At 35.0% G+C, this 14,306-nt stretch overlaps 1 protein-coding gene across 1 annotated transcript in view; it reads left to right on the forward strand.

Moving 5' to 3' along the window:
- The window catches only part of LOC107742309 (UPF0258 protein KIAA1024-like), a 26,446-nt gene extending 12,918 nt beyond the window's left edge, over nt 1–13,528 (forward strand). Inside the window, exons 4-5 of the mRNA XM_016555230.1 lie at nt 4,922–5,176; nt 13,261–13,528. Coding sequence (XP_016410716.1) covers nt 4,922–5,176; nt 13,261–13,458 — 453 coding nt within the window. The 3' untranslated portion in view covers nt 13,459–13,528. The remainder of the gene's footprint in view (nt 1–4,921; nt 5,177–13,260) is intronic.
- Nucleotides 13,529–14,306: the final 778 nt, after the last annotated feature.

Genomic DNA, 14,306 nt, shown 5'->3' on the forward strand with positions numbered 1-14,306 from the left:
ATACTATTATAGTATTTATTATTTTTTTTTAATTAGATTTAATATTTTTTTTGCCTAAGTATTATTTTTGAGCTTAGTTTAGTTTTAGTAATTTTGTTATGTGCTATTTTATGTTTAGTACTTTGTTTTAAAAAAATGTGTTTTAATTTATTTTCCAGTTTTAGTACTTTAACATCAACATATTTTATTATTTATTATTATATTGTGAATTATCTTTTGATTTTATAGTTTTCATTTTCATTTTCATTTTAGTTTTAGTAATTTTATGCGCTTTTATGTTTATTGCTTTTTGGTGATTTATTTTTTATTTTTATTTAGCTTTATATTTATTTTAAATATAGTACTTTTAAATTAATTAATTTTAGTATTGTTTATATACCATTATAGTATTTAGTATAGTAATTTTGATATGTGCTTTTGTTTATTAGCTTTTGATTTTTTTTATATTACCATTTAGCTTTATTTTTTGTTTCAGTTTTAGTAATTTTAGTACTTCAGATTAAACTTCAATTAAAATCAGCAGCACATATTGCCTTTGCATAAACAGCTATGTGCCAGTGCTTCAAAGTTCACGTTGTTTCAAACCACTACTAATTATGAGCACTTGTAATAATGATTTTTACTTAGCAACAGCACTAATGATATTGTGGCTCAGTGAGATTACACTTAATGAATTTACAACAGCAATAAAGAGTTTTAATTTTCTGCAATGCCACAATACATGGATGTATAACTTGTAATGTGTTGGTTATGTTACAGTATGAAGAAATAAATACAGAATGCTTGTGGTTAGATGATGAAATTTGAGTCTTGAGTGAGTCACAGTCGTCTGTTTGACATTGAGTCTGACCTGCAGCACATATTATATCACTACTGCTGCTTTCTGGTGAGGAATAACCTATACCTCATATAAATATCAGAAAGACAATATTTTTCCTTCTCTCAGTTGACCTTCCCTCATTTGCATCTGTGGTTGTTTGATTAGTCTTTCCCTGCTGGAAAACAGGAGGTGGATCAACATTACACTCTTCGGCTCTCACTCCTGTGGCTTTTTTTTAATTTTCACCTTAGCTCAGGCCAGACAGAACAACACCTTACCTTAAATTTTAGCCGAGAGAGAGAGAACAAGAAGAACGTGGGTGGGTTTTTGAAGAAGAGATACAAACTGTACGGAGGCAGCGAGACAAAAATGAAATTGCAGAACATGAATACTGCAATTATATTGAAATTATTTAGATAATATAGTTCCTAACTGGTGGGTAGCAGCCTGCTGATGGAAGAGAAAACATTTTCCTTATCTTTTCCATGCAATCCCTGTGGGATTTTGGCAGGATTTTTGCAGTTAATTGTATATTTCAGTGTTTGGTCCAAGGGCATTTTTGGGCATGTCCAATGTGAAGTCTGGGACCTGATATAAATTATATTGATGCATATGCTGTATGGTGAACACAAAATGTCCATTGACTTTTTTTTTTTTGCTGAAGATGGTGAAACTACAAAATGCCTCAAAACGTTAAGCAAGGTTTATAATAATTGGCTAGATTTTAACTCGCATATGATTGACTGAAGAGAACATAAGTGCTAATTTGTAAACTGGTTCTTGAAAAGAAAGTCTCAGAATAGTCACAAATCCACACAACAAATGCCATTCAAAAAACCTTTGTACCTGAAACATTCAGAAATGTGCAACCATACTTTTGTATTTATGAATGGTGCTTTGCATTTGTCTTATTTTGAGTCCTATTTTGTAAAAGTAAATTTGCTTGTGCATTTTCAAATTGTACAGTATATTGGGAGTTTGTGAATTGCTAAATTTGGTTAATAAGATCTGTGTTTGCAAAAATATTAACTTTATGAATACAAATTAGCATTGCATTTGTAAAACATATTTTGTAAATATATTCATTTTAGCTCCTTAATGTAATGCTGATAGTTCAACAAATATCCACTTTTTAATCATCATGAAGATCATGGTGCAGGTTGACAATGACTTCTTGAAAGGATGACGGTGTCATTATAGTGTTTTTTGACCAATTTATGGGATAATTAAGTATTTTAGAAAGGGAAATCTGATCATAACGGTATTTCTGTTTTATACTGTGCCTATTTACTAAAATGACAAATGGAAACAAGCTAAAAATAACATCCTTATGAAAAATAGGGAAAAAAAATAAATAAATGAAAAAACCACAAAGTTGCAAAATTTTGTTTAGAAAAATGTATAAACATAGCACAAGCTGCATCAGCTGCTCATTATTAAAGTTATTTTTTACACACTAACGGCGCTCGTTTTGTAGAATGACCCAGTTCACAATAATCAAATCTTTCAGGTTGTATAAGCTGCAGCTCTCCGGTGTCCCTCCGGACAGAAATAAGCTCCTGACTCAGATATTATTCTTTATAATAGTCTAAGGACTGAGACAAACACACATTTCCTGCTCCATAAACAAGACCGCAGTCATTCCTGCTTGTGCCATATATCTATATATCATTACTAGTTAGACTCATGCAGCGCCAGCATGCTTTTTGCTGAGACTTATAGCTGATGCGGTGTGTTTGTATCGGCCCCTGGTGTTCCCCTGGTGTTCGGCTGCTCGTTTTTGTCCTACGAGTCAAATAACTCTGAATTGCTGAAGGAAAGGAGGTGTTTGCCTGTGCAAAAGTTGCCATAATGACGTTAGGGTGTTTTGGCACTGCCAGCCCAACTAACAAAAATATGGTCTAAGAATGTTTTGCTAATATTACCATTAAGGTTTTTAAAACGTTACTTCTGAATGTTCTCTGAATGTTCAAAAGATTCAGTTTTTAGAATGCTTTTTCACTCATGTGAATGTTAAGTGAACATTTCATTTGATTATTTTGCAAACTTTCATGGTAATGTTACTTTTGAATGTTCCCTGAATGTTTTGAAACAAGTAATAACATTTCAAAAATGTTAGATGAATGTACAACTTACCGGTAAGTACTGCAGAAAAAAAAACATTATTTTTCGTTCATTTGTTTTTGTGCTAATGTCTTGAGAGCATTAAAGACCAGATAATTTTGAACAAACATTCTGTGAACATTAATTTGTAACCTTGTCAGAACGTTCCCTGTTAGCTGGGAGGGCGTTGATAAGCGGTTGCTACAGGAGTTCAAATAAGTTGTTAACATGTTGCTATGCTGCAGGTGCCACTCATAAGTCTCTATGATTTTAGTCTTCTTCAAAGTGTTTTTAAAAAAAAATTTTTATTCTTGTAAAAACTGTCCAGTTGAGAAGTGCTATATGCTATTGTTTAAGGTTGTGGTATTGTTTATGACTTAAGGTTTAATTGATGTTGGTAGCACAAACTTTTGCAGTTCATGTTATGTGAAGTAAAATATGAAGTATCACAACTGTTTTCAACATTGATAATGATAAATGTTTCTTGAGCAGCAAATCAGATTAGAATATTAGACTGATTTCTGAAGGATCATGTGACACTGAAGACTGGAGTAATGATGCTGAAAATTCAGCTTTGCATTACAGAAATAAATTACATTTTAAAATGTATTCAGATAGAAAAAAGTAATTTTAAGTGATAATATTTCACAATTTTACAGTATAAAAAAAACAAAACAAAAAATACTTTGTGAATTCTTTCACAAAGATCCAACCAGTATTGTATGTATCCGAGTTTAATACTTAAAGGGATAGTTTACAAAAAATGAAAATTCTGTCATCATTTGCTCAGCCTCAAGTTGTTCCAAATCTGTATGAGTTTCTTTCTTCTGCTGAACACAAAAGAAGATATTTTAAACAATATGGGTAACCAAACAGTTGATGGTCCCTATTGACTTCCATAGTATGAAAACAACATACTATGGAAGTCAATGGGGACCATCAACTTATTTATGCTTAGAAGAAGAAAAACATTCATACAGGTTTAGAACAAATTGACAAACAACAACAAATTTTCATTTTTGGAACTATCCCTTTAAAGGGAAAAATTCTGTCATTAATTACTCACCCTCATGTCGTTCTAAACCCGTAAGACCTCCGTTCATCTTTGGAACACAAATTAAGATATTTTTGATGAATTCTGAGAGCTCTCTGACCCTGCACAGACAGCAAGTGTCCTTACACGATCAACGCCCAGAAACGTAGCAAGGAGATCGGTAAAATAATCCATGGATTATTTTTTATTCAACACTTTATTCAACAATTTGTCTCCTCTGCATCACCCTAGCACCATTTTGGAGAGTATCACATACATAAAACAAAGTATGCTGTTCTGTGTCAGCTGCGCCACGCAGATACGCTGTTTTTGTTCAAATCAAAGCGTAAACAACGTAAACGGCGTATCTGCAGACGAATTGTTGAATAAAGTCATTATTTTTGTTTTCTTTGCGCACAAAAAGTATTTTCATAGCTTCGTAAATTATGGTTGAACCACTGATGTCACATGGATTATTTTACCTATCTCCTCGCTACGTTTCTGCACCTTGATCGTGGTAATTACATTGCTGTCTATGGGAGGATCAGAGAGCTCTCACAATTCACCAAAAATATCTTTATTTGTGTTCCGAGGATGAACGAAGGTCTTATGGGTTTGGAATGACATGAGGGTGAGTAATTAATGACAGAATTTTCATTTTTGGGTGAACTATCCTTTTAAGGTTTAGGGTTTGTTAAAAAATAATAGTGTTGCTGGATGTAAATGTGGATGAAAGTAGTTTTGATTAGTACAGATTCTCCTGCTTTTTTGTTACGTTTGCATTACAGAGGATTGTTTGGAAATGTTTAATTTCGTCACAAGGTGTGACAAAGGGTTAAACCCCTCCTTTTTGTTTTGTCTTCAGTATCATCAGTCTTAAAATGCATCTAACGTTCTCCTCAGATCAGCAGAAGAGATACGAAGCTTCCTCCTCTGTGACCCTTCCTCCCGTTTCTCCCCTACAGACAGATCGTCAGTATGACGCCCACCAGGCCCACCGCTCCTCAAAGCCGCCCAAGGACTCCTACCTGGTGGAGCAGGTGTTCAGCCCACACCACCTCCCTCCCGCCGTCAAGTCTCACGTGAAGGGCAGCCCTCTCTACACGGACCTGCGGCTGACCGGCCTCGCCGACGGCAAGCGCTCCCAGCCCTCCTGGACCATCGAAGAGTACAAACGCAACTCAGGAGACAAGAACAAGCTCAGCGCTCTGGACCTGCAGGTGAGAGGCCACCTCGCTGTGATTGCAACCTTGCCAATCTGTTCTTTGAGGCTTTGCTGTGTGTGGGATTAGCTTCAAAAGCTGAGGCTCATGGGAATGACGGCTTCGATTTTCTTTCAATCAGTGCTTCTCTGCCACATGCCGGCGGTGTGGCTGAAGGTCGTCAGTGCAGTAGGTGACCTTGTGTGCTGTGAAATATTCATGATCCTTATTAAAATCACTCATTGTTGACAGTCATTGGCTCAGTGCAATTACTGCAGGTCCTTGGCTTCGTTTCAATGCCAACATGAAATGCTGTTCGCAACCCAATTCGCTTCTGGAATCGGAAGTATTTCTGAGTGAAACTGCATGTTTGATGAGAATAAATGTAGTATGCAATATGATTGCGTTTTGATTTTTATTAATTATTTCAGTGAGTCAGTTGATCCAGTTTGAATGATTTGTTTACAATTTTGGATTGAATCAACCGGAGAGGTTCTTGAGTCAATGACTCGGTGACTCATTTAACTGAGGAACATTTAATATGGAAATGAGGTCATTTGTTTATGTGGATGATTTTGAGATATTTTGAAAAGCATGTAATTTTTAAGTTTTAATTAGTTTCGCCGTTTTGTTGCATGGAAAGAAAAACGTTTCACTGACCTTGATTTCTCATGAGGAGCGAGAGAAGGTTAAAACGCTCCTTCTTGTGTTCAGTCTTAAAACATCCTAAAATACGGTTTGCAACCAAATTTGTTTCTGAAATCTGACGTATTTCTGAGTGAAACTGGATGTTCAATGAGAGAAAAAAAAAAAATTTGGACAGGATTTGATTGCATTGTCCAAAAAATAAAATAAAATAAACTAAGTATTTCATTTAATCAGTAGAATGATTCAGTTGGTCATTAATTGGACTGAATCAGTCAGAGGTTCTTGAGTCAATAAATGACTGACTCATTTAACATAGAGCCGTTTAATATGGACATTTGTTTGTGACAAAAATGTTTTTATTATATTTATCATATAGGTGAATAATAGAGATTACATTATATGTGACATGTAAATCAAATTAAATGTGTTCAAAAGAGCTGATGCAACACAAATTACAAGAAATTGCAGTAAAAATCCTTATTAAAAATTATATACAGTAATTTGGATATACATATGGCTTTAGTGCAATATTTTATAGGGACAGACATGTAATATAAATCACTGATATGAAAGAACAACGCTATCTCACGACCAATCCGTACGTATTTTACGAGGTGGCTAATTCGTACGAATTCGTACAACCTCACTCGTACGATTTTGTATGATTTGCCTAGACCCCAGTGGCGGGTAGGTTTAGGGGCGGGGTTAGGTCTAGGTAATTCGTACAAATTCATACGAATTGTGCAACTCGTAAAATACGTATGATTTAGCAAAAATCGAATTAATTTGTACAAGTGAGGTCGTACGAATTCGTACGAATTAGCCACCTCGTAAAATATGTACGAATTGCCGTGAGATCAGGTTGGAAAGAATCACTGAATTGTTTACTGAAAGATTTATCCATTAACCCTAAGATTAAACAACTTGTTCAAAACTGGATTTAATCAGTCTGAATGTTCATTTAATTAAGAATGTCACGTTATTCTGCTGGTGTGCCCTAGTTGGCCACCAGAGGACACTGTGTTTTGTGAGAGCACATGGCTTGTTGTATGTTTGTTGGTGCCATGTGCTCTCCTGTCTCATTGTCTGACCCCGCCCTTTTTGTTATCTCATTATTGTTTCAGTTGCTCCACCTGTGTCTCCCTCATTACCCTCCTCGTTTGTCTCCCTATTTATTCTCCTTGTGTCTGCAGTCCTGTGCTGATCCGTTGTTAACTGTCAGAAGTAATTGTTGTATGTGTGGTATGTACCGGCGGCTCTATTCTGCTCTGCTTTGCTGTGCCTTGTTCCTGGCCTGCCTGCCTGTTTTTCCTCCTCGGGGTAGTTTTTGTTCGTTTTGTTTTATTTTATTATTAAAAAGACCCATTCTTCCTGCAGCTTGAGTCCTCGCCTCATCTCTCGTCCAGGACCATGACAGAATGGTTAAATATGGAAATAAGATCATTTATTACAGCTATTTACAAACATTTATTTTATTAAAACAAGCAAAAAATGTTTTAGGTGAATAACTGAAATTAAATTGTGTAAGATATAAATGCAAATTATGTTTTTCTGAATGTTCTGTACATATGTTTCTGGTCTTATGACAGAAACATATGTAGGCGGCAACATATATCAAAAACATAACACATAGGAATTTCAGTGTACATATGGCTTTACTGGAAAATTTTAGTGGGATTTTGTAATATGAATCACTAAAATAATCACTGAATTGTTTTCTGAAAGATTCATTCAGACACATGACTGATCAATTTGTTTATAGAGACAACTCGGTGACTCATTTAACTATCATTTGCAGCTTTTTACAAATGTATTTTATTAACCTTTTAGGCATATTATTTAATTTAAATGGATTTTAGTATTGTTTAATGTAAATGCAAATAAGTTGAAGTTGTTATGATTCATTAGTAGCCTACTGCTACAACAAAATGAACTGCGGCATAAGCAGTTGCAATAAGCATTCTCATTAATAAAACTTAATAAAGCAAGCAATATAACTTTATAGGAGTGTTTTAGTGAGTATGAGAGAGGCATGTACGCCATGATGAAACGTAAAAGAATCACTGAATTGTTTTCTGAACCAATCTGTTAACACGAACAAAGGATTCACAGAAATGAATCAGTCCTTATATAAAGGTGAAAAGTTGGTGTTTTAATTGGTATCAACAAGAACAAGTTGTTGAAAGTTGAAAATGCATGAGGGATTTTGATCCTTTGTGTTTCGATAAAAGATTACAAAGACCGGGAGCATGTATTAAAGTAAAAAGGGTCTTAAGTTGGCTATAAAATCATCTGTTGTGCGCTTGTTTTAGATGAAGGCTTACAGTTGTCTGTATCAGACGATGTTTATCTGTCTTCGCTATCTCCAGACATAATTGTGTGCTATTGATAGAGGATGGCTCGCAATAAAAAGGCTTTAGTGTAGGAGACAGCACTCAGCAAGCTTCTTTCATTCAATAGCATAATCTATGCCGTATTTTATTGACTCTCTCCCTATGGTTTTGAATGGACAAAACCAAGTGATGGCTTTAAAACTATCTGTTCTTGTACTGAACAAAGTAAAAAAGTAAGATGGAACAGAAAAATAAATCACTGACCTCTTCGGTGGCTGGTGCAATTTTAAAATGTGCCCTACATCTTTGCATCAAATCTGTGTTACATGTTCACCCCAATGCATGGGAATGTGGCTCGAAGCAGGGGAGCATCTCTCATTTTGCCCATTTGCAAGGGCTGTAGGTTTTCTGAAGGCCTGCTTACCCAACCATAGCATGAGAGGAGCAGAAAAAAAGACAGAAAATGTCAAAAAGACAGAACGCAGCTTGAGCAATGCCACATACCAGTGATTCTTAGTGACCCAGCACAGCGCTTTCGAACCTTGAACAAAAAGATGAGGCTGACAAGGCAAAGAGTTTTTTGGATTTGTGCAGCAAGGATGCAATTGTACAAAAACTATCATATTTGTATTTGCATAAAATTCTATTCACAATTATTTATTTATTTATTTTACAGATGCCTGCCACATATTGGATATTGTTGCAAGCATTAAAAACACTAAAACATTTATTAAATCAATATCTTTAGTATTACTATAATTTATTTAGGTGTTTATTTAATACATTTATTAATATTAGTATTAAAATAAAATGTAAATGAATAAATAACTTGAATTATTTTTACTATTTTTTAATTTATTTATTTATTGCACATGCAAATGGGAAAGGCTTAAATAATTAAATAAATACCTTTAATATTAACATTATTTATGTGATTAATATATTTAATAATGTTACTATTAAAATAAAATGTAAATTAATAAATAGCATTAATATTACAGTTAATTATTTAATTATTTATTGTATACACGCCAATGTAAATGAACGAATGAATTAATGCATTTAATACTAATATTATTTATGTATTTGTTTATTTATTTCATATATTTAATAACATCAATATTAAAATAAAAAAATACAATTAAAACAGTAATATTACAGGTATTTATTTATTTTGAAGTCTTTCACATTTGTGTGTCAAGTTATCCAATGCCACAGTTCTTCTTTGTGTTCTTTTTGATTGACTTGAGCTGTGTGGGAAGCCTGACACTACAAAAAAGACTGACAAGTGTGTGTTCACAAGTACAAGTCAATTAAAAATCAGTGCGGACTGAACACAAGAACACGTCCTGTGTGAACGGCCCATTAGATGACTTAGTAAAAGTTCTGTTGCCATAGCAATTACAGAGAGGGAGATTTATAATTAATCTCAGGTTTCTCACAGGAGAGTTCGGTGCTGTTGAGGATTCATCTCTAAATATGTATTATTGGCAAAATAACATTAGTGTTTATTCCCTGGAACTTTACAAGCCAGCTCTGTTATGGTTTAATTAGTCTCTATCACTGATTGTGTTGTAAGAAAGTAGACAATGATAATGTAATAAATTATTAATATTAAATTATAGCTTTAATGGTGATCTTTATAATGTCATTTTGTTTGAATAAGGCTTGCTAATTGTGCAGAATTTTTTTTTTTTTCTGGCTATAGTGAATTAAAGTAACAGTTCACCCAAAATGAAAATTTTGGCCATCCAAGATGTAGATGAGTTTGTTCCTTCATCAAAAAAGATTTGGAGACATGTAGCATTACATCACTTACTCAGCAATGGACGCTCTGCAGTGAATGGGTGCCGTCAGAATGAGAGTCCAAACATCTGATAAAAACATCACAATAATCCACAAGTAACCCACACCACTCCAGTCCAGCAGTTAATGTCCTGTAAAAAAAAAGCAGCGTGTTTATAACAAACGAATCCATCATTAAGATGTTTTTAACATCAATCTGTTGCTTTTGGCCAAATAGTCCAAAATCCATAATAACGCTTCCTTCATATTTGTTTATGGACTGTTTTTGCTTGCTTGTTTTTTTACTGGAGAAAGCAGCATTATGGATAGATGACTCGTATTTTAGCTGGAAGCAGTGGTTTGAAGTTAAAAACGTCTTTGTGATGGATTTGTCTCTTACAAACAAGCAGATTTTCACTTCAAGAGAAATTTCTCCAAATCTGTTCAGATGAAGAAACAAACTCATCTACATCTCGGATGGCCTGAGGGTGAGTAAAATGTCAGCAAATTTTCATTTTTGTGTGAAATTATGTAGTTGACAACAAGCCAACAAGCTTGGTCACTTCAACAAATAGTGATTGCTGTTGTCCTTTTTCATGAAATTATGGAGTTTTTTCCACAAGAAAATCAGATTATCTTTCTTGCTCACTGCTGGTATTGATGTAAGATTACTCTGAGCTTATTGGAGACAGCGATGGTTAATACCTTCAGTTTGCATGAAGTTATACGTGCTCGGTTTAGCGGAGGAAAGTGTCATTGGTGACGGCATCCTGCTGCCAGTTAGCGCTGAAATTAATGCCATCTGATATTCAGAACCAATCCACATGTGACAAATGGCGAAATTTAACACATTTTGCCTGGAGGATGGTTATTAGAAGCATGGAAAATGGCGGCATTGTCACAGCGGTGGCACAGAGGCAGAATGTGCTCTTGACAATAAATGGACCATTAGGTGGACATCTTATAATGACATATTGCTTAGACAAATCATCCAGTCCCAGTTTAAGTTTGTCTTTCATTTATTTATTTGTTTGTTTAATAACAAATCAATAAACAGCATTAATATTACAGGTATTTATTTATTTGTTTGTTTATTTTTTAAATTTTGGATGGGCAATTTTGGACAGCTAAGTTGTTATTATTTGAGTCTGTGGTGAGGTAGTGCTACTGCTGAAAACATGCTGTTGCTGAAAAACAGATGAAAACATCACTGGTAATGTGTCTGTTGATCGCTAAAATGAATGTATATTTACCTGTACTTTAACTGTAGGCCTGCAGCAAGCTTTCCGAGTACTCTGTCATTTACATTGGATATTTTTGAGTGACTTCTGGCTCGTTAGCTTTGACTCTGCTCGCTTGACATTAAAGTTGTTCTAATTATAAGCTAGGGACACAATTAAAGCGTAAACATTTCTGTGAATCAGTGAGCTGACCTTCTCCTGTGGAGACATACATTTTTCCTGAAATTCCTGATAAAGCGAGCTGTTCACTTGAAAGTGTTGCCGATATCTGTTGTACTGAAATGAACAGTTACATTGATGTTTACAGTCGATCACACTTTCGCTTACGACCTTGTCATGTCTGTCTGTCCATCCTGTCTGTCTATCTATTGTTCATTCTATCTTTCATTCTATTGCTCTATTTATCATTCTATCATTCTTTTTTCATTCATTTGTTTGTTCTTTTGCACATTCTGTCTATCTATCTATCTATCTATCTGTCTGTCTGTCTATCTATCTGTTGTTTGTTCTATTTATCATCCATTTGTTCTGTCTGTTGTTTGATTGTTAGTTTGTTCATTCTCTCTTAAAAATAAAGGTTCTTTATTGGCATCAATGGTTCCATGAAGAACCTTGAACATCCATGGAACCTTTCAAATGAAGAAAAGGTTCTTTATAGTCAAAAAGGGTTCTTTAGATTTTTAAATGTTCTTCAAAATATATATATTTTTTTTAGGAAGGAAGGTTTGGGGAAACAAAAATGGTTCTTCTACGGCATCACTGCAAAAACACCCTTTTGGAACCTTTATTTTTAAGAGCATTCCTTCAGTCATTCTATTTATGATTCTGTCATTCTATCTCTCGTTCTGTTGTTCTGTTTATGATTCTGTGATTCTATCTCTCGTTTTGTCATTCTATGATTCTGTCCTTCTATCTATCGTTCAGTCATTGTATTTATGATTATGTCGTTCTATCTATCATTTAAACATTCTGTCTCTCGTTCTGTAGTTCTTTCTATGATTCTGTCATTCTATCTATTGATCATTCATTCTATCTACTGTTTGATCATTCGTACCATCCATTGTTTCTTCTGATCTATCATCTGTTTATTTTATCAGTCATTTGTTCCATCATTCTGTCAATCTAAAGAGCAATACTCTATCTATCATTCATTTGTCCGTTCTATCATTCGTTCTATCTATCATCTGTTCTGACATTCGTTCTATCTAATGGTCTATTGTTCTATCTTTTCTACGTATGTTCGTTATATCATTAGATCTATCTGTTGTTCTTATTTTATTGTTCTTTCTATCGTTTGTTCTGTCTATCGGTCTATCTGTCTTTGGAACATCCATTTGTTTGCTCTGACTGTCTATCATTAGTTCTATTTATTGTTCTTTCGTTTGTTCTATCATTCTTTCTGTCATATTATTTAATCAATCGTTCTGTCATTCTAGCATTCTGTCATTCCATCTGTCTGCTCTGTAAACTTCAAATTCTATGTTACAGTAATATGACTAGTTATACTTAGATTCAAATTTGAATTGGAATTCTGCATCCTGTTTACTACCTCAACTCAACTCTAAATGCCATACAACTCTGATAGCAACTTACAAGAGCAACTACATAGCACGCTAAAAACTAATCAGAACCACTCAGCAACCGTATAGCAACATGCTGGCAGCCGCCCAAAACACCCAAGCATCCTGATGGGGACTTCTGCACAGACAATCTACTCCCACTCGTGTTTTCTTCAGAAAATGTTGTTTTGTCCCCTTCAGCTGCTCTGGCTATTTTTGCCTGACTGTTTCCATCTTCCCTGCTGTCATACCTGAACATCTCTCTCTCTCAACCTGAACCGAGTGCCGTATCACGCTTTCCTCTTTCTCATTTCCCCCTCACTGGCTCACCATGTATTCAATTAAAATGGCAATTTGATGAAAAATTCCATCTCAACGGAATGTGTTGCTTCAGTAATCTGTCTGCAGTTAGCGAGGGCAACTGGACGAGGGCTCCATTCATCTTCCACGGCTTTCATTTCACAGCACAATCACGGTCCGCTCCGCACAGACGCCTTTCTTCGCAGGACCTCTCACCTTTTTCTGTTCCCCTGCAGGTCCAGGAGTCGCTCAACCCCAACAATCTGGAGTACTGGATGGAGGACATCTACACGCCGGGCTACGATTCGCTGCTCAAGCGCAAGGAGGCGGAGTTTCGCAGAGCCAAGGCGTGTAAAATCGGCGCGTTGATCGCTGCGGCCGCCTGCACTGTGATACTGGTCATCGTAGTGCCCATTTGCACCATGAAGTCTTGAGGTTTCTCTTTTTTTCTGTCGGATGGTGTTCGTTTCACTTGGACAAACATGGGACTTCATTTACGGGGATTGTAATTAGGTCTGATTTCAGCCACCGGCCTTAGACTTTCCTGGAATGTCAATCGAAATATATCACAACAAAGAGTTAAGGATTGCAATTTGACGTGTCTTTTTTTATTTACCCTAGTCAATATTTATAACTTGACTAAATTATTTGTTATGTAGTAGATGGCCTTACTTAAAAGCTTGGAGATGCACCCTTGTTTTATAGTGCAGAATATAATGTACCGATATGTTTTATGTCTGTTTCTTTTTCTGGTATTGCAATAGAAACTAAAGGGAAAGCTTTATGTTTAAGCACATTCTATTTTTTACTTTACTATGATTATGAGAATTTTAACGAGAGTTGTTTTTCGATGAATACGCCGACAGAATGTTTTAAAGACAAGTTGGATTTATCTTTGGAAATCACTGGAATGTTTGGGCTCGTGCAATGCCTTTTTATAAGGATTATATATTCAGATAGCGCCAATATAGTTCATGTGTGCGTTCAATAAGAACTTAAAGGAATAGTTCAGTCAAAAATGAAAGTCTGTCATTGTATATTCACCCTCATGCCGTATCGAATATACTTGTGTGCTTTTCCATGGATTTTTTGTGGTTTTAATGACCATTTTCTTAAAAAAAACAAAAAAAACACCATGTAAGTAGTCTGTATGATTTTTGCGTTAAATTCTAAGTGAAAAATTTTCAGTGAATACTAATACACTAAGCAGCTCAAATGCGCAACTGATAACGAAAAAACCTGGATCTGCCCACATTTACAGGTGCATCTCAGTAAATTAGAA

Source organism: Sinocyclocheilus rhinocerous, unplaced genomic scaffold, assembly GCF_001515625.1.
Source record: "Sinocyclocheilus rhinocerous isolate Xijiao unplaced genomic scaffold, SAMN03320098_v1.1 scaffold75, whole genome shotgun sequence".
NCBI lineage: Eukaryota > Metazoa > Chordata > Actinopteri > Cypriniformes > Cyprinidae > Sinocyclocheilus > Sinocyclocheilus rhinocerous.